At 37.8% G+C, this 22,360-nt stretch overlaps 1 protein-coding gene across 1 annotated transcript; it reads right to left on the bottom strand.

The window, feature by feature from the left end:
• Positions 1 to 16,373: 16,373 nt before the first annotated feature.
• On the bottom strand, positions 16,374 to 16,999 carry LOC110105342 (calcium-binding protein PBP1-like). Its single transcript, XM_020834807.2, has one exon. It carries the CDS (start codon positions 16,864 to 16,866, stop codon positions 16,483 to 16,485), a length of 384 nt encoding a protein of 127 aa, XP_020690466.1. The 5' UTR covers positions 16,867 to 16,999; the 3' UTR covers positions 16,374 to 16,482.
• Between the last annotated feature and the right edge of the window lie 5,361 nt (positions 17,000 to 22,360).

The raw sequence follows: 22,360 nt of genomic DNA on the forward strand, positions 1-22,360 counted from the left end.
AACAAACGAAGCGGAGCACCTTGTTCCCGTTAATATCCTTCCTTTTTAGTTTCCGAAATGACGGTATTAACCCTGACGCCGCTAGCGTCTTATCACCTCTGGACCTATGGTGCACCGGTTTTTTTTTTTTAATGTTGAGGGCTATGGTTTACGTTCGTTTTAAAATAATTGAATAATTACCCAAAAATTTTGAATAAAACAAAATTTAAGGACTTATCACTCATATATAAAATAAATTTGAAAAATATGTGATTTTTATTTACATTGAAGAATATATTTATTTGATATTTACTAAATAATTTATTATTAATTGAAAATATATTTATTTTTCCTTGATTTATTTTATATTATTGTTGCAAGCTAGAATATACGCGACGATAGAGTTATGATCTTCGTCTTAGTGTTGCACGGATATCCAACTCACACACAGAGAATACAAGATTTATACATGGAAAACTTTATAAAGGGGAAAACCATGGAGCCTAGACCAGTTGAAAATGATTCCATTAGAATCTGAGTATGTTACAGTGGGTTGCCTCGCCCCCAAGGACGATCAGATTAAAAATATCAATAGTATGATTGATGTCAGGGGTAAATAAAAGTACGACATCACTTGACGGTCTAGTGGAACTTCAAGGTCACCCGGTGATACTGGCAGAATTCCGACATCAGTTGGAAGTTCATGTGTCGTTAGCAAAACCCTGGTGTTCGTAGATGTCTCGAAAGAACTCTAGGCATTAGGTGGTCGTTCAGCGGAACTCAGAGCCTCAGGCGATCATCCGACGAAACTCTGGCGTCAAGTGGCAGTCCAATAGAACTCTGGGCATCAAGCTATGGTACGATGGAGCTTAGAACGTCAGATGGTGGTTTGGCGAAGCTCAAAACGTCAAGTGGTGGTCCGACGTAACTTAGAGCGTCAGGCGGTGGTGCGATAGAGCTTAGAATGTCAGTTGATGGTCTGACGGAGCTCAGGCCGTCAAGCGGTGGTCTGACGGAGCTTAGGACATTAGGTGGTGGTTTGACGGAGCTTAGGATGTTAGATGGTGGTCAGACATAACTTAAGACGTCAGGTGGTAGTCCGGGGGAGCTCCGGGAAGTGGTCGAGGAGGTAAGGAGGCAAGAGTAATCTCCGATCTCTCTATTGAATCCTTTGACTTAGGGGTTCCTTTTCAAGAGGAAGAAGTGGTCTATTAATAGATTTCCTAGAATGGCATAGCCCGCAAATAAGAGGAAAATCAAGGGTTAATAAAGAGTGATTTGGATGGACGTCTGATGTTGAATCCCTTGATCGTGTGCCGTTCATTAGACATTTTGAAAGTCTTAATGATGTCGGAAATCCACGATCTTGGGCTTGTTGGATTCATCTCGTCGAGCCGCTTGATTTGAATATAAGAATGTCACATTTGGTAAACTAAATGGTGGTTTGATGTAAAGGCCATTTTTCTCCCAGGATCGTCCGGGACGAAGTTGGATCGTCCCGGGACGATCGGTACAGGTTGTGCGGGAAATGTTTCTGGCTGCATGGTTCGTATGGACGAAATTTGGATCGTATGGACGAAAAATTTTACAGAGCCAAGTCGTCCAGGGACATTAATTAATCTCGTCTGGACGAAATTCGTTCAGAGCCGAATCGTCCCGGGACGAAGTTGCGATCGTCCGGGACGATCCGTCTGGATATATATAGAAATGAGATATTTTGAAGAGAGAGAAAAGTCCATGAAAGAGAAAATCAAAGGAAAAAGAAGGAAAAGTGATTTTTGGGCGACTCCGGTCCGTTTTCGTCCGTTGCTGTAGTTAAAGAAGTTGACTGACTCGAGGTAAGGCTCATTCCACCTTTCTAAATTTTCAGAAACGAGGATTTTGACGAGTTTTCTGTTTTGAATTTTGTTTCCGTTAGCAAATTTTGGGTATTATTTTCTTTTGACAAAGGTTTTACCGTGTAACTTTTGGTATGTCTTTGAGATGATAATTGCGCACGTTTTGAGTATTTTCTGGAAGATTTTTACCGGATATTTTGGATTATGCGGTGTTTTAAGCAAACGACAAATTATCAGGATGTTGAAAAATGTTTTGTCAGTACAATGAAAGTCTTATAATGTTGTTGTGAATGTTCTGTGGTAATTTGGAAAATTTCTGAATCTGTGAATTTTGTGTAAATTTCGTATATTGCCGTTATGCCGCTGAATTTTCGTACGATTTCTGAATTTTCTGAAATGAGATGATTGAATGAATTGATTAATTATATGCTATCGGAAGGGAGTTATAAAGGGCCGGAATCCTATGTGATTCCGTTGTCTGGGTCAGGGAGTTCTGAATTCTGAAACGAGCTCTGAAATCTGAAAATAAGTTCTGTTCCGGAACCTCTGATATCTGTTCTGTTCTGTTATGGTGCTATAAGCACAACGGGAGACATAAGGGGTCAGAATCCGTTGAGATTTTGTCTGTGTCAGGGAAGGGAGGCATAAGGGGCCAGAATCCATTGAGATTCTGTCTGTGTCAGGGATATCTGAAATCTGATGTTATATGAAATCTGTTGTTTAATAGTTGATAATCTGTTATGTGACTTATCTGATCTATTTTATGAATTATCTGGTTAGAATTATCTGATATGAATATGAATTTATCTGAATTCTGATTTCTGTACGATTTTGATTATCCCGTACGATTTTGTCTGCTCTGTGACTTACAAACGCTTTATGATATCCGTTCTGAACTCTGATTCAAAATGATTTCAGTTTTCTGTATCCGTAAGCTAATTTCTGATTGATTAAGTATCTGTTCTGTCTATTGCATGATTTCTGTGCGATTGTTCGAATTCCGTACTGATACGATTTATGTTGTGAGTTTCTGATGATTTTGATTGGTGATTGATGTCTTGCTGAGCTGTTAGCTCATCCTTGTTTTCTACGTGATTTTCAGGTTCTTGGAAAGGGAAGGAAGTCGTTGATTAGCGGTCCAGAGTCTGATCTATGATTAGGTATTTTGTACTTTTGATTTTTGTACAGTCATGGCTTTTCTGTTCTGTTATGTTCTTTCTGTCCGTAAGCCATGTACTATATCTGTATATGATTATTTTGGTGAAAGAAAAGATAGATGAACTGCGCTGTATTTGGATATTTTTAGTAGCTCTGTATTTTTCTGTCTGTGTTATGTTTGGAAGAAAGTTTTGAAGCAAATTCCAAAGCCAGATCCTGTATTTGTTGGCTCCGTCGCGACCCGATGCGAGCGGGATCCGTCCCGATCGGGTTGAGTCGTGACATTTGAACCTCCCAACAGCGCTTCGGGTCCTCGATTCATACCCATTTGGCTCGAATTGAGTCGAATTTGGTGTCGTTGGATTCATATTTCCGAGACATTCAGTTTGATTATAAGTTTATTGAAATCAGAGTTCAAATGGTCCCAATTTTAATTTCAAAAATTACCAACTTGATTTTGCCTCGATATTCGTGTCCGATCAAGATTTTTTTTAGGATGTATCAATTATTATTATTTTTAAAAAATTTATGCTTTTAAAATCTTAATACTATTTTGAGCTGTAAATATTAATTAATAATTAAATAGATAAGTTATAAAATTTTCTTTTTAACAATTCTGTACTTTTAATTAAAAGTTATATGACTAATCATAGAAAGATATTCAAATCATTAATATTAAATAAAATTAACTAAATTTTATTAAAAATAGGATTGTAAATGAATCAGTACTCTCATTGAATAGATTGGATTTTTTTTATTAATGCTCATTAAAATTTTTTCATGTTAGTGATCAAACAAATTAAATTAAATTTTTAAAATTTGAACTTTTGTCAAGTTCTATCATATAAAAACTTATCTATTTACACTTATTTTAAACAAAAAATAAACATTTTATTCAAACAAAGCAAAGTTACAGATCAAAGCCCCCAGCCGATGCAACAACAAAGAAATTGAATCATAATAAAAGGCTCAAGACAGGAAGTGAGGGAAAGAAAGCTCGAAATTGGACTCAGGAGTGGAAGCCCCCTGCACCATCAACGCTACCAGCCACGAACCATCTAGAGGTGAAAAAGCCACCAAATTCATACATCGAAGCAACCAAGCACAAGCCCTTATCACCTTGATTTCCAACCAGCTAAGTCAGCAAAGGGAAGCTGGGGCTTCCTCATCATTGTCCACAAAGCCGTCAAAATTGATCGCTAAAAGACAAAGCCAAAACCTAATGCTTTTTACCTTTATTCTTACGTTTATGACCTCCATTAGATCGACTAGTGTTAACAAGCTTAACTGGCTCCACCACCTCACATTCGCCAAAAACCTCATCTTCCTCATCCTCCTCCACATCAAACGAAGAGGAATCACTCAAAATAAGCCAATCATTTTGCACTAAAACTGGATTTTTGATAGAGTTAGTCACCTTAGACTTCAGTTCACTAGCAAACATAACACTGATTGAAACATTAACAAAAGTAGTTGAACAACCCGAAACATCCTTAATTTGACATAGGTGAAACCACAACAATGTGGTCAAAAGATTGGGTAGGGGAGACCACACTAACCAACCCCGGGCCAAGCACCCTATAATCCACCTCCCCAGACAATTTGATCGAAAGAGGCACAACATCCACAAAAGAAAAACTCTCCTTTAAATTAGTATCACAATGCCTAACACCAACCAAAGGAGCAGAATGAAAAGGGCCCAAAACAACATCCCCAGAAACTACCAGAGGAAGGTTAGCATAAGGATCAGGAGCATGGGAAATAGGCAACACGGCCTCAATACACTGATGGGGAACCTCCAAACCAACCTGATTAACCCCAGTTAAATTAACGAGTGAGCCAACATCAAATGCAACACCCTCATGACTAACAACCCCCAGGGAGATAGGAGACACAACAGGAGAATCAACAAGACCCCCCAGGTGCACCCCGTGGTCCACCCTAATAAAAGGAACAATAATGTCAACTGGGTCAGAAGAATTAACCAAACGAGAAGAAGAAGCTTTGGCCAAATTCGGGTGCAGGGATAAACATTCCGTTTTGGAATGACCTAAAGAGTTGCAATTATCACAGTAAAACAGAACATCCTCAAAGATAACCGACTGGACATACCCCAGATTCTCCGGCCCATTCCAAACATTATCGTAAACTTTTTAGAAACATCTAATTCGACCAACACTCGGGCAACAGAGGGTCGAGAGACAACAGTAGTAGCATGATCAATTTAAGAGGGCAGCCAAAAATGGAGCCAAGCCCCTGAAGGATTCTCGGGGAGAACAAATGAGGTCGCAAATTCGGGAAAGATAACAAGATGAGGATAATAGAAGATTCAACATTCGCATCAAACGAAGGAGACCATTTGATTAAACGCATGTAGCAATTGTTAATAAAATATGAACGATGTGCAAAGATGCGGCAATAATCCAAATCATTCGCTAATTTGATGAGAACATTCTTCGAATTAAGCATAGTAATAGAGACTTCACCGTTCAACTTAAGATTAAAAAAAGAACTTATGAATAGTATCAAGGGAAGGGCGGTGAGACAGAAATTTTCCAACCAAGCCAAAATCAAACGGTTGAGCAAGTGCATGAATCTCAACCTCAGAAATCCACAGAGAAGGCAGCCCCGATAGAAAGAGATTTTCAAATCAGGCAAGAGGGAAAGGTTACCGGAAAGCACCTCACAAAAAGACTTAGAAGATTTTCCCTCAAGAAAATTGTCATCAACCAAACGCGAACCAACCATCACAAAGCAAGGAAACGGAAAAGCAGAGAAACTGAACAAAAAAAGCACAACGGAAAATCACTTCCCTGACCAGAGACGAGAGCGCTCACAGCAGGAAAAAATCGCCATGAAGGGAAAAACCTAGCAGAGCGACACCCGAAACATCCCGCTTGATATTTTATCTATTTACATTCATAAGAAATTTGTTTAATATTAGGCATGACGATGGCTTGTACATTGCTAAAACATTTTTTTAGTACAATTCATTCACCTATTTTTTAACATTAATTGATTATATATTTATCACGTAATGCTACTGTTTTTATCTCTTTTATTTTAATTTTTCACACATTATTTTTCAACTTTTTCAATTTCAATTCCCATGTTGTGCTCGCTAAAGCTCAATATAAGACTTTTATCTATGTGAATGTGATCAAACCATCATAATTTACAGCCCTAATATATAATTAACATCCCTCATAATTTTTCCTTTATGCATAATGAATTTGTTATTAAATTTTTTTAGTAATCGTTCAAATGATTTAAGCAAGCCAATCTCGATCATTGATAATTCTAACAAAGCTATAGCATAAACATATATATGAAATGAGAACGAATTTGGATAACTTTTCATATAATAAGTCAAATATATTTTATGGCATACTCGACCTAAGTCAGCTTGGTTACTCGGCTCAATAATAACTTAAATTTAATTATAAATATTGAATGCCATTGAAAATTGGTATAAATTTGATTAATAATATAAAAAATGAATTTAAATAATGTAACATTCCTTTTACATTTATTACAGCATTTATTCTCAGCTGTAATGGTCATGGGTTTGTGAGAAACTGCGGGGTAATTTCATGAATATGTAGCACTTGCATGAGGGTGCATTTATTCTCAGACGTTTTGGTCGGGGGATGTTAAGATCAATTAAAGCTCCGTTTGGATCAGCTTTGATTCTGTTTTCTAAAATAAATTTTTTTATACAAAATTTTTTAATTGAAAGAAATTTTTGAACTAAACAGCTGTTTTAGAAAGCAACAAATTTTTTTTTTTAAACATCATTTTAAGTTTTTCTTTTTGCGTGTCTTTATAAAAATGATTATTATAATTATCTTTGTATCATGATTTTGAAAATCGGATCAGACCGTCCGGTTCAACCGGTCAGTTATGTTATCCCTTATAACCAACTTCAAATCAAATCGGACAAAAACCGTCCAACCGGCAAACCGGGAACCGGCGCCGATTTTAAAGAACCGTCAGGTTAAAAAAAAAGGAGGATGTGAGCCATTGATTTAGATCCAGTGGCTAATGAGTAAAAGCAGAAAAGAAAAAAACCTAAAAACATTCGATTCCCTCTAGACTGCAATTCATTTCGCTTGCACCTTGTGTCCCGTTCGTCTCCGACAGTCCGTCTCCAACATTTCGTCTCCGACATCATCCTCCAAGCCGTTCTCGAACTCGACTACGACATCATCCTGGTCGTCTGAGACATCATCCTTGCTTTTTCTCCTCGTATTAACCGTGGATATAAGTTTTTTTTTTTTACTCTAAAATCTTTGATTCTTATCAAATCTTAGGTTTTCTGCTAAATATATTGTTAGATCAGAAAAAAAAAATTTTTAAATGTGACGAAGGCTGATCACGCTGTTTTTGTTTTCATTCTTAATATAGGGTTTGATGCATAGCATAAATGAATGAAGGTTATTTTTTCTTTCCTTTGAACTCATTATTGCCTTTACGCTTTCAGATGAATAACGTTAGATTTCTCATTTACTTGCCTCTATGATCATGCTGTTTCGACTTTCATTTTCAATATAGGGCTTTGATGCAGAACATAAATGCCTAAAGTTTTATTTGGATATTTTTTGCAGGGTGTTAATACACAAATGAGATTTCAACCACGTTTGGGTCAATATCTTGCAGCTGCGACAGAGAACATTGTAGCTATTATGGATGTTAAATAGAACTAGGGTTTCAACTATGAATTGCTGGTACTCATCGCCTAACTGAGGTATGCATTCGTTTGTGTTATATGTTTTTTACTTATTAGTTTATATTTTATTGATTTTGTTGTAGTATTATTAATTTGTTTTGAGTTGTTACATATGTTTACTGAATGTCAAAATAGTGTCATAGGAATCATAGGATGTTAAATGGACACAGAGGTGAAGCTGGTTTATTAAAATTTTAATAATATTATTATTTATTACGTCATCCGTTTCAACCCGGTTGGACCAGTCGAACGGTCGAACCTTAAACCTCTCATTCGTTCGATTCGTCGTCCAGTCCGATTTTCACAACCTTGCTTTGTATAAAGATTAAGTATTAAGCTAAATATAAAATATTGATTATTGCATCATTTTTGAAACTTTTTCTAATAAGCATCAAGCATGGTTCCTGTTTGATAAGAATCTTAGTTCTCTAATGGATATATGAAGACGAGATTGTATATATGGTAGTATTTAATGCGTTTTTGTAGGTCGTATGAATTTAAAATATAGGTATTTAATGATTATATATGAATGCAAACCATTGTAACTGATACTACTCGCAATTCATTGCTATGTTTCCCTTTGCAACATAATTGTTGGCAGGAAAATAAAAAATAAACTCATTTCATTTTCAAGAATTGGTAACTTTTGTAAAAATATATTTGTGACCACCAAAAAAATTTAGTGTTTATTTATGATATTTATGACTTGCCTCGATATTTTTGCAAGATGCTTGTTAGCAACCTATGTTACAAATCTAAAAGTCGTGATAAGCAATACAATAAAATAAATTGTCACAAAAGGGTTGTTAGTTTTGTGTGGAATATGATGGCGTTGATCAATCGGGTTGTACACTTGTACTGCTGTCTCGGACCTCAAGTCAATTTCTCATGATTGTTAGAGGGGTGTAAGGGGTCCTTCCCCCGCTTGGGTTCTAGTGCTTTGCACCCTATTTTTTATCTTCCTTATAACGCCCGCACTGAGTACCCAAGTGCCCCTACGATATGTGTTCAAGCGCTTTGACGTTGTCTTCCCAAGCATCGTGGCCGGTGCTGTAAAGTTTGATTGGAGAAATGACGAGCAGAGCGCCACAACACTCTATATTCGGCATCATAGGTTTGTAGGTCAGAGCACCACAACATCGACATATAGATTGAGATCAAAGGTCTGAGCACTGCAACACCCTCAACTGGCGTTGCAGCCTTATGAGGTGGACTATACATTTTTTTCTTTCTCGTTTTTTGTAAGGTTGGCATCCAATGGTGTTATTAACTTGCCTTTTTTTTCTTTTGTTTTGAGTGTGAGAATAATGTAAGAGAGGAGAAAAGCAAGAAGAGAATGAGAGAGAAGAGAGCTATGTACTTATTTTTCTAATTTTTATAGTGGATTTCTTGGTATGATGTGGCTCCGTATTTTTTTCCCGATTTCAGATTTTTCCACATTAAATCTTGGTGCACTTCTCTTTCCACTTCATTTACTTTCTTATTTGTTCCATCACGTGATTTTCTTCCATCCCCAACAAAAGTTGAATTGTAGAGTTGTTTTGACACTATATTAGAACCCTAGTTTAAAATTAATATTTGAATTTAGAATTTGGGGTTTGAATTCAAGCATGTACGATAGATGTATTATAATAGTGCAAAATGGATGGAGTTCGATCCGGACCCAAGTTCGAACCTAGGTTTAAACCATATTCAATCTCATATTATGAGTTTTAATCTAAATACACTCAAGCATAGACTTCATTTGAGACAGCTTTTTTATTCCTTTCTAAAACAGCTTTTTAGTATAATATTTTTTTAACTAAAATTTTTTCTACTTAACATCTACTTTAAAAAAAAAAAGCTGTCTCAAGCCTTAGATTTTTTTTTTTTTTTTGTGACGAGGAACCACTATTCTTAAGCCAGTGAAAATCACGGACGATCTAGCATACAACCCACACCAATTTACACGGGGCAACATTTAAGGCTTTCACTGCTTGCCAAGGGATTCGAACCAAGGACCTAAATTTTGCCTAGACGACTCTTCCCCACCTAGACAAACAGCGGTCGATAAGCTTTAGAATAACCACTCGTGTGTAGAGAGAGAGAGAGTAATTGGGTTGTGCGAAAATCAAGCTACCGTTAAGCAGGTTCATTGACTTGAAATCAAATTCTCAGGCAGAGAATGATTAATTACTGTCAGCGGATGCAGAAAGCGCGCTACAATGGGGCATCTGCTCGGTCGGGAGATCCAATATCGAATATATGTGGTTTCGCCACATGTCTGTATTTTTATGGAGTTGAAAGTGATGTTCAGCGTCCACCTGCTGTGGACGCTGGTGGACTACTAGCTTGTGGTGGCCATCGAAGACACGTATGTGTTTCGTCGTTTACACTTGATATACAAGGAAATCATTTGCATGTCACTTTCGTTGCGTGGAGCATATATAGATGGTCGATACAGGAGAGGTTAGCCGACGCAACCGTCACCATCTTATGATTTGTTCAATGTCGTGCGGTTTGGATTTGATTGGGGAAAGATGAAGGTACCAGAATTGAAGTTCATATTTATGACTTCATCTGCACTATATTTTAATTCTAATGAATTCATTTTAAGAAATATTATAGCTAAAAGAAAAAAGAAATTGTAATAATTAATTAAACGTGTGGTCGTCACTGGTCAGATATATGACCGAGTCATCAATTATAAAAGGCTAGGTCGTGTTCTTCTCTTCATCTCTATAGATTATTGATGAGTAAATCACTATATATCGGACAGACAGGCAGGATATATAGAACATTATTGAATGTCTTTAATTATCCAAATGGATTTTGTTATTTCTTTTTGGGCCGCTGAGAGATTGAACGGGAGCCGCGGGGGAGAAATCTCTTTCGCTCAACCACCAAGCTCCACGCACCTCCCAAGATTTTGGTTTGGCTAAATGGATTCTTTATAACAATTGATAATGTACCAGCTCTTATCTTGGCTGACAAAAGCTGCTATATTAGCGTATGTACGGGTCTAGTTTGATTATTATGAGTAGGTGAATTGAGTTTTTTTTATTATCCTCATTTTAAAACGTGGAAAGTATGTTTTGAGAATGTTATTAATCAATTTCATGATGAATAAAATTTTATCATATTCGGTGTGAGCTGCCAAAATTAACCTCATTTAGAATGAAAATAATCTTAAAATTCAGGTTGAAATATGTGAAAGAATTAAACTTTTTAATACTCTAAAGAGTAGGATAAATCAACTCCCACTATAGCACATTCGCTGCCTTATAGACGATGTCTAAATTTCATCGCTCAATCATCACCATCAGATCTTCATTGTTAAATCATCGTTATCTAAGATTTGTTGAAAAGCCACTACCTTTAGACTCCCACATGATAGCTAGCATCCAACCATCACTGACCCAATCAATGATGATAGACTATTGCCTGACCACCACAACCAGGTCTTTGCCATTTCGATCGTTCTTATCAAACCTTCATTGCATGATCACCACAGTCGAATGATCACCTAACCATAACTAATAGTACTTCATCGCCTAACCATCATCATCAAACATTTGTAGTCAGTGGGCGACAATGATCTAAACGTTCATAGTCGACAGGGACCAAGGTTGGAGGGACCATAGTTAGAGGGAAACAATGGTCGAAAATTATGTAGTTGGATGGTGATTGTGGTTGGAGGGATCATAGTTTTCGGCGACGTTGGTCGAAGGGACCATAGTCGGTGAACGACTATGGTCGGAGGGACTGTAGTTGCCTAGTGAGAGTGGTCGGAGAAACTCTAGTATGCAAGCGACAGTAGTTGGAATGACCGTATTGGACAAGAAACAATGGTTATAAGGATCATAGTAAGAGAGCAGCATTTGTTAGAATGATCATAGTCAGGCAATGGTCAAAGGAACTGTGGTCGGTGGGCAACAGAGGTCAGAGGAACCGTAATCGATGGGCGATGGAGGTTAGAGGGACCATAGTCGATGGGCGACTGAGGTCGGAAGGGCCGTAGTGGGTAAAAATAGTCTGAGGGACCGGAGTTGACAGACTATTATGGTCGGAATAACCATAGTCGACAAGTGACAGTGTTTAGAAGGATCGTAGTTGAGTGATGGTGGTCGGAGTCAGTGTATTCGATCAACGACATAATACAGAGGGATCGTAGCTTGTGAGCAACAGAGGTCGAATGAGCTATAGTCGGCGGGCTATAGTGGTCGGACAAAGCCGAACACTAGCTGTCAAAAAGAGGTCCGATGGGATGGTCGGGTAGAGGTCCAACAACGGCAGCTTGATGGCGAGGGTTTGCCGACAGCAGTGACGAGGTGGAGCTCCGGGATGCTTTAAGCATCAGAGCTCTCTTGAGTCTCTTGCTCTAGGCCTAACTCTCCAAAAGTCCAAGTCCCCTTTTTGATGTGGGAAGAGGGGATCTATTTATAAATTTTGAGAGTGCATTCTCCGTAAATATGAAGTAGATCAAGGATAAATTTGGAGTGCTCCATTGGACAACCTATATTGATTCCCTCAATCAAGGAGTGTTTGTTCGACATTCAAGTGCCTTAAAAATGTCAGGATAAAGCGATCTTGGGCTCATTGGATTTTTTTGTCGAGCAGTTCATTTGACTATAAGAATGCCATGTTTAGAGATCAATTGGTCATCCAATTAAAGCTTTGGTCCTTCCAAATATTTTTCAGTCTCTTGATTTGGACCCATTTGTGCTCGGATTGGACTAATTTTTGTGTCTTTGGGTTTGTCTTATTGAGATGTTTAATTTGACTATAATTTTGATGAAATTGTAGTTGGCTGCATGGTCTCGAATTTAAATATGAAAGTTATCAATTCATATATACTTTGAGATGTGTGCATGATCAAGGCGATTTTTGGTAGCGTATCAAGTAGGAGCTAGCATACTCAATTTGATTTTGAGTTGAATAAAAATTGAATAATTTTAAATTTCAAATCTAATTGATAGCCTATGCTAAGAAATTAAGGTAGAGGTAGACCTAAAAAAATTTGGTTAATAGTATAAGAAATGATTTTTATTTACTAGATTTAAATTAGTATTCGACTCTTAATAAGGCAAAATAGGGAAAAAAGATTCACGAAATGAGATAAAAATTTGATAATATTTTGTTGATGTTCTAAATATAATTGATAGCCCTCAAATATATATTCTACATATAGTGTAGTATGATGTCGGCATAGGATTGCTTAGCATTAATTTAAATAGATTGGAACACTATTAGGTGAGCTAAGTTACTAATATTTGATTTTATTTAATGTTTTTTGATAATTTATAATTTTTCTTTGATAGGCATAGCTATTTGGGCAAACACATATGTATAATAAAGAAAGCATTATTCTTTTGCCAAATGCTTTTTTATTTTTTCTATATTACCTAAAATTATAAGATACAAATAATACATTTTACATATTTTATCTTGAGATGTTTTGAGTTAATTATTCTCAGATTAAAATCTTTTTAAATCTTTGAATTATTTTCTGACAGATTTGGCGTTTTTATATCAATTAATTTATTATCAAATTTAAAAAAGTATCATAGTTTGAGATTTAAAAATAATCATATCATATAATTATCTTTGGATTAGTGAATATTTATCTTTATTTAATCTTCACTGTATGTAAACTCCATCAAATCACATGCATGATCTCATGTGCTTATTTATTTATTTATATATTTTTTTTAATCTTACGTACTGGTTATATCTTTTCCTTTCTCAATTACATTATCCCTTGTGCGAGCACCGTTTGCAAAAGTTTCTACATTTGAGATGATATTTAATATTCTTGTACACATATAGTCAAAAACACTTGTACCCAAAAATGCAATGCCTAATCACTTGGGCAATAGACTAATAAATCCAATTCCCAAAATGCACCTTTGATAATTAGTTGATGGCATGTAAGCACGGGTGAAACTAGCTTCTCGTTTAAGAGTGGGCAAACTTATCATAAAAATAAATTAATGTTAAAAAAATAAAATAAAAATATATAATTCAAAGCAAAATCTTGCATTTCATTATAATTGATGAATCGAGCAATCCTTACAAATTTATCAACCTTATTTTACATTTTTTTATAATGTTGTACGTATTACATATTCATTGGGAATCAAAGTAAACATTAATTTTTCAATGTAAGGTACTAGACAATCATTGATCCACTCATCACTCATCCTACAATGCAATTGTTATTTGACAATTCTTATTACAAAATGCTCAATCTAATGTAATAATAATAATTGGTAAAGTTAAAATCAAAGTACTAATTGTCTTCAAATCATAAAATTTTCCATACATATTTGTTAGAAATTGGTCCGATTTTAGTTTATAGATAAGGATGTCATTGTAGCAAGGAGAAAGAGTCCAAAACAATAAAATACTACATGTATGGGAACACGGTGTTAATTCACGTGCAGGGTTATGATGGGCCGGGGTGCAAGCTGCATGTGTGAGAACACAGGGCAAGTGAAGCGAGAGTTCGTGCGTGCGAGTCGGGGGATGTTCACGTCCAGAGTTTGCACTAGGGAGTCGGGGCTTAGGTGCATAGGCCGGAGGTTACACAGGCACAGACAGGCAAGGCCTTTCTTGGACTCTGTGATTTCGAGTAGCGGAGACGAACAGCCAAACATGATTTTCTCTGCACAACCTGTACCGATCGTCCCGGACGATCCGACTTCGTCCGGACGAACCTGGAGCAAAAACTGATATTACAGTAAAAGACTTAAGAAGCTAGCGGGGTAGTTCTTGAGGAAATAGGCGAAGGAGATGCTGGTAACCGTTAGGTTGCACCCTTTTATTGTGCTATTCTTTTTTAATAACAGGTGGAGGCTAGGAGAGGTGGGAAATGGCATGGAAGATTGGCATGGTTATTCATTATAGGCAGCAGGTATATTTTCTTATCTTTGTAAAATCGGATCAAGGTGAGGATTGTTAGAAATTGATCTCATTTTAGTTAGTTTGTTTCTTAGGTGCATTTTATCATGGTTTTAGCTTATAAATAGGGTTGTCGTTGTAGCAAGGAGAAAGAGGCCAAAATCAATAAATTTCTTTTCATTTTTTGCTTGGTCCAATAGTAGCTCTTGAGCTTCTCCCTCCCCCTCCCCTTCTCTATCCCTCTAAGTAGAAGTAAGAAGGATCCTCAAGATTTCCCAATAAATCCAAACAATATTGAATGCCCAAATTTCCAAAATTGCCCTCTTTATAAATATAATTTTTTTTAGGGTGGACAATTGCTCACCTCGCCACACCTCGGATCTGCCTTTGCGACATTTTTTTAAGAACATTTTATATTAAAAAATATTGAAATTTATAAATGGGGCACATTAAATAATCATTATTTGTTGATGTTGAGCCTTGAAGGCATTTGTCATTTCATATAAAAGTTTACTAAAACTTGAGCTCAAATCAATCACTTAAACTATGTTTAGAAATTTATGAACATAAATTGGTGGATCGAACAACCTCCAATTACTGCATTCTTATATTTAAATTAACCAGCATAACGAGAAGAATCTAACGAGCCTACACTTGATTTTGATATCATTATGACATGCATTCAAATGTTTGATAAGAGACCAATCATTAAGGGGTTTGCTATTGATTGTATGACATAGTGCATTGGATTCTAGCCAAATTTACCAAAAGGAAATTTTCAAAAATCTTATAAATAGGGCTCCATTATCTAAAAAGAGGGAAGGTTAAGAGCTGAAAGATCTAAAAATCTCTCTTGTATTTTTCACTATCATTGTCGATGATCATCACTAGCAATTGCCACTATCATTGTCATACTTCTACCAACATATAAACATATGTAGACATCCAATTTATATAACCCTTATAAAAAAAATCAAACATTTATTTTTAAATAATCTTATTCTCTTTAATTATAAGGATGGAAGGATCCTCGTATTTCTTATTTTATAATGAATTGTTACAACTAGTTAATCCTGTGATTTTTTTTCATTTCCTAAGTTTTTCACATAAATTTGTCTAAAGACTTTTTATCTATATATGCTAAATTTTTATTCAAAACTAAGATATAAAACACGCTCTCTACTCAGACAAACTTTCTAGCACTTAATATATCAAAAAAAAAAAATCTTCAATTATCATTCTTGTTATTTGATTTAAACCCATGATTATCTTGTCTAGAAATTTAAAATTAAAAGAATTCGGATGATCTCGAAATAAATATGTAAAATTTTAGCTCATATTTAAGCACTGCTAAATGTGAAAATTGCTCAATAACTTTGTATCTTATCAAATATTTTCTCATTTTTTGTTAATTATTTCTCTGTGCTTAGAGAAATATTTGGAGGTGAATGACTAAAAAATTAATGAAGTGCAAAAAGCACAAGAAATTGATAAAAAAAACAATTTTCAATAATTATCTTCATAATAAAAATCATTAACCAATTATGAATAAAGCTTAATTATATTGACAAGGTCAGGTGGATTCCATATCTCGTCGATGTACTACATCCAAACATTAATATTCTACATCTCACTTTCTCATTTTGTATGATTGGATTGTATTAATTTCCATTATCAGATTATTTTAAAAAATAAATAAATAAATGGACATAATCACAATTATTTAATAAAAAAACTCCATCTAAATAAAAAATAAAACATTCAGCATAATAGAATTTTTTTTTTCTCAAAAAGATATCATATTATCACTCAACTCAGAATGAAGATTTATTCTCAACCTTCAGCTATTCAAAGAGTGGATTACTGTGACTTGCTCGCCATGAAAATAACTAATCATCACATTTTCTTATTAGTTATATCAAGCAATAATCCGACCATCTCCTTACCCATCACCTCCTCCAGCATCCAACTTGACCCCTCCATCAGCTCAGGACTTAGCCGAAACATTAGTATGCAGAACTCCATCTGATCTAACGCTCCATCTCCATCCAAATCACCTTCTCTCAACATCTCCACGGCTTCTTCTTCCCCAAGCTCTGTCAGCCCAAGCATTCCAGCAGCGTTCTGTTTCAAGCTCTCCAGCGTGATCACACCCTTCTCTGCGTCCATCAGAAGCCGGAATCCTTTACAGAGCTCCTCGATGAGGCCGGTGGCGCCGAGCCGCTCCGCCATTGATGGAAGGAAGTCCTCGAATTCTAACTCGCATTCCTCCTTTGCCATTAGTTCTTGGCTGATGAAACGAAGCAGATAATATATATGATATAGGCGTGGTTGAACAGTGAACTTATGATTTGGTTTTAAATGGTTTCTTGGCTAATGCAAATCTGCAAGGGAATGGAGGGGGAGGGAAGAGTGAGAGCTCCTTCCTGGAAACCTCATGGGTTCTCCCCTTTTAATCTGCACTGGACTAATTGTTCTTGCTTAGCAGGGGAAAATTTTTGAAAGGTGGAAAGGGAAGAAAGCCTGACATGTCGGCCTATTGGAATCTTTCTTAGTCGATGAGTATAACACTTCATATAAATTTCTGCTTTAATTATATATTTTTAAAAATCAATCTTTATTTATTTATTTATTTGTTATGTACTTCTGTTTGCTGTTTTATGACGTGCGTTAATTAGGAAGTTCTTGTTAACAACCTAAATCAGCTGTACCTGCAGTACACCAAGTTTATTCGACTCCAGCATCGTCGTGGCCACATTCCATTGGCCTACACATATTCACTGCTCCACCATTCTCTGCAATCAACGGCTTTGTCAGCTTCTAGAATTATCTTCTCCTCCTTTATATGCATATACCACTGTAGCTCTTCTTCGAGCTTTCTAAGCAGTTAATGACGATGCATTCTGTGAGCTAAAAGCTCTGCTTCTTACCTTTTCTCTGTTCTCTGTTTTTCTTTTATGCAAGCATATTCTGCAGGTGCTTTTATGGTATCAGAGCTTCAACGCTAACGCATACCAACCTCTCTTCAAATGGGAGAACAAGGATCATCCTCCGGCAGTACGGCGACGTCATCTTTATCTGCAACCATGGCAGATTTCACCGTCCCGACGCCATTAAAATTCCTTATGTCAAATCTAAAGTCCATTGTCAACGTCCAGCTCACCAGTGACAACTACGCGATATGGCGACTTCAAATTTTCAAGTCATTCTCTGCAAATGGATTCGACGGATATCTCACCGGAAAAACGACTTGCCCGACGGAGCAGACTGCCGACTGCCGCCTCTGGAAGCTTATAGACCAAAATCTGGTCTCAGCACTAATCTCAACCATTTCACCATCGGTGCTGCCATACATCATTCATCTGTCCACTTCGAGTGAAATCTGGACAACACTCAAAATCAGGCTGCAACCAACAAATAGATCCAGGGTGATCCAGCTTAAACATGAGCTTCACAATGTGAAGATGGGAAATCAGACCATCGCCCAATATCTCACCCAGATAAAAACCATCATTGATAATATTGTAGCTGCTGGCTCAAATGTGGACTCAGAAGATATCATAATCTTCATTTTAAATGGTTTACCGCCAACCTACAACCCTCTCAAGGCAGCTATCCGAACTTCCCCGCATTCTCTCAACCTGGAGAGTCTATACTCGCTGCTTTGCAGCGAAGAGATACACATCCAGAATGAACTACAATGTGATACTACTCCTCAGTCGGATTCCCAGGCTCTTTATGTCAATCGCACAACCGTCTCCCGTGACAAAACAGGGAAACTAAGTCGCGGCCGTGGATCATCCTTCAATCCGAAACACCTATCTTCCAGACCACCTGCTGGAACGCCACCAGCCCCATCAACAACAAGGCCGCAATGTCAAATATGTGGTAAAATTGGGCATACAGCACTTTCATGCTGGCATAGGTGCAACACTCAACAATATGCGCCGCCGCCGACTACACCAAGTCCACGGGCTTTCATCTCCAATCCATACCCCACAGAATGGGTAATGGATTCAGGCGCCTCTAGCCATCTGACGAGTGACATCCACAACCTGCAACCAGCGACACCGTATACTGGCGCAGAATCTGTATCCATAGCCAACGGTTCTTCACTCCCCATCCAAAATAGCGGCCAAGGTATCCTTCCCCTACCCGAAACAACACGTAAGCTCCTTCTCCACAACCTTCTTCATGTCCCTTCTCTATCTCATAATCTCATCTCCATTTCCAAACTAACATCCGACAACAATTGTTACATTTCTTTTGACTCCGGCGGCTTCTCCATCCACGATTCACAGGACAACAAAACTCTGTTCCGTGGAACAATCCGTGACGGACTCTACTCAATCCATACAGGCACATCCAAGAACCCGTCTGCTCTCCACACTTCAACCATTTCTGCTTCCACCTGGCACGCCCGACTTGGACATCCCCATCCGCGCACCCTATCTATTTTATCTAAGCAACTTTCCTTTTTATGTAATGCATCTACTATTTCTCTATGTCAATCATGTAAAGTGGCCAAGAGCCACAAGTTACCATTCTCTACTTTCTCTAATCATGTAACCGAACCATTTACCTTAATACATAGTGATGTTTGGGGTCCATCACCAGTGCCATCTCTCAATGGTTATAGATATTACATAATTTTTATTGATGATCATTCGCGTTTTTGCTGGTTGTTCCTCCTACATACCAAGGATGAAGCTTTTTCCAAATTTAAACAATTCCATTCCATGGTAAAAACTGTGTTTAACGCCCGAATTAAACATCTACGCTCCGACGGCGGCGGCGAATATACCAGTCACGCCTTCAACCAATACCTCCACGGCAATGGCATTCTTCGCCAATTATCCTGTCCATATACGCCCGAGCAAAACGGCGCCGCTGAGCGTAAACATCGTCACCTTCTCGACACTACTCGCACCCTCCTTCACGCTTCTCACCTACCTTCTCAATTCTGGGCCGAGGCACTCCAAACCTCCAACTATCTAATCAACCGCCTCCCTTCCTCATCCATCAACTTCAACTCACCTTACACACTATTACATGGCCACCCTCCCACCTATACACACCTGCGCGTGTTTGGTTGTCTCTGCTTTCCCTGGCTACAACCACATTCTCCCAACAAACTATCCCCCTGATCTCATCCCTGCATCTTCCTCGGATACTCCACTCATCACAAGGGATTTCGATGTTATAATCCCTCCACTCACAAAATTCATATTTCTAGACATGTTCGCTTTCATGAAACCTCCTTTTATCATGAACTTCACCCCACACCTTCCAGCAATTTCCCTACTTCTTCACCACCCTCCCCTCTCCTAATCCCGCCTTCCACTCTACATCCTACTTCACAACCTCCAGACACATTACCCCCACCTTCTCCCAACATAACACATTCTCCGACCATCTCTTCGATTCCTCACACATCCACATCTACCTCTGAATCATCCTAACCACCCTCCACATCCTTACAATTCCCCCCTCCAAATCCTCCCACTAATATTCACCCCATGCTCACCCGTGCCCGCACGGGTAATCTTCGTCCCAAACCCATCTTCGACCTCCTCGCTCATACTAACCCACTCATCACTCCCTCTACATATAACCAAGCATCTAAACTCCTTCCCTGGCGTAATGCTATGTCCTCTGAATTTCTCGCTCTTCAGAAACAAGGCACCTGGTCTCTCACTAAACCACCTCCCAATACGCCTATACTCGGTTGTCGCTGGACCTACAAGTTAAAACTACATCCCGACGGCACCATCGCCCGTCACAAGGCTAGACTCGTTGCACAGGGTTATTCACAACAATTTGGTATCAATTACAAAGACACATTCAGCCCGGTGGCCAAGCTCCCTACAATCAGTGTCTTCCTATCCGTCGCTCTCCACCACAATTGGAAGATCATCCAATTTGACGTTGCTAACGCATTTCTCCATGGTGATCTTCAAGAAGAAGTATACATGCAGCAGCCACAAGGATTCATAGACCCGCAACATCCTCAACATGTTTGCCGTTTACATAAGGCCATCTATGGCCTCAAACAGTCCTCACGCCAATGGTTTCAAAAGCTCACATCTTTTTTAACAAATTTTGGCTTCTCATTTAGCAGGTCTGATCCATCATTGCTGACATTACTACAACAAGACACCCAGATTTATTTTCTGATATATGTCGACGACATATTACTCACCGGGAACAATCCTACACTGATCGAACGCTTGCTCATACAACTTCAAAATCATTTCTCCCTCCAACAACTTGGACCACTCTCGATGTTCCTCGGCATTCAGGTACATCACCAACATAATGGGCTCTTCCTACAGCAATCTCATTATGCTCATGCCATACTTGAATCAGCCGGTTTTACCTCCTGCAAACCAGCCATTACACCGATCTCCCTTAAAACCAGCAAGCCCCCTGACCTCGCCACACCATATACCGATCCCACCCTTTACCGTCGTCTAGCTGGTTCTCTCCAATACCTCACCATCACTCGCCCCGACATCGCCTTTGCAACAAATTGCATATGCCAACATATGCATAATCCCTCCACCTATCATTTTCAGCTCCTCAAACGTCTTCTTCGCTACATAAAAGGGACGATTCATTATGGCTTACCAATTCGTAAAGGTGACCTTTGCCTTCATACTTACACAGATGCTGATTGGGCAGCGGATACTATCGATCGAAAATCAGTTACCGGGTTCTGCACATTCCTTGGTCCTAACCTCATTTCATGGCATGTGAAAAAGCAAGTTACAGTGGCAAAGTCATCTACCGAAGCAGAGTACAGATCCCTCTCCTCTGCTACCTCCGACGTCATTTGGCTTCATCGCCTAACAGCAGATTTCCTCATTCCTCAAGCTCAGCCCACACCGATTCATTGCGACAACATCTCCGCTCTTGCGCTCGCCAACAACCCGGTATTTCATGCTCGGACCAAGCACATAGAGATCGACTACCATTTTATCAGCGATCATATCAAGCGCAAGGAGATAGAAGTATTCCATATTAGCTCCGTCGATCAACCTGCAGACATCTTTACCAAAGCCCTATCTGCAACCAGATTTTCTACTCTTCGCGACAAATTAAAAGTCCAGCCGCTGGACAGTCAATTTGAGGGGCCCTGTTAACAACCTAAATCAGATGAACCGGCAGTACACAAAGTTTATTCGGCTCCTGCATCTCCGTGGCCACATTTTATTGGCTCACACATATTCCCAGCTCCACCACTCTCTGCCATCAACGGCTTTGTCAGCTTCTAGAATTATCTTCTCCTCATTTATATACATACACTACTGTAGCTCTTCTCTAAGCTTTAAGCAATTAATGAAGATGCATCCTGTGAGCTAAAAGCTCTGCTTCTTACCTTTTCCCTGTTCTTTGTTTTCCTTTTACACAAGCATATTTTGCAGGTGCTTTTAAGAAGAACAAAGAATTTGAGTTAAGGATAATTTTTGTATAGAAAAAGAAGAGTACAGTTAATATGCAAATTAAAAATAAAAAGTTAGTTACAGATAAAAATTATTAAATAATATAAATATAAATAAACTATAATATTATACAATTTTATTTTATAAAATAATAATAATTAAATTATGATTTATTATTCTTTTTTAAAATAATTAGAAATAAATTTATAAAACTATGAGACTAAATTTAGTCATTAATTTAATTTAAGTGATATAATAAATTCTTTTAAAAATATATTAGATATGAGAACTATTTAGGTATATTAAGTAGCTAATTAGAGAGAGAAATT

The sequence above is a fragment of the Dendrobium catenatum genome, unplaced genomic scaffold (assembly GCF_001605985.2).
Source record: "Dendrobium catenatum unplaced genomic scaffold, ASM160598v2 fragScaff_scaffold_1242, whole genome shotgun sequence".
Lineage (NCBI taxonomy): Eukaryota > Viridiplantae > Streptophyta > Magnoliopsida > Asparagales > Orchidaceae > Dendrobium > Dendrobium catenatum.

Coding starts and splice junctions, on each gene's coding strand:
- LOC110105342 (XM_020834807.2), bottom strand. CDS start 16,866: ATGGCAAAGGAGGAATGCGAGTTAGAATTCGAGGACTTCCTTCCATCA.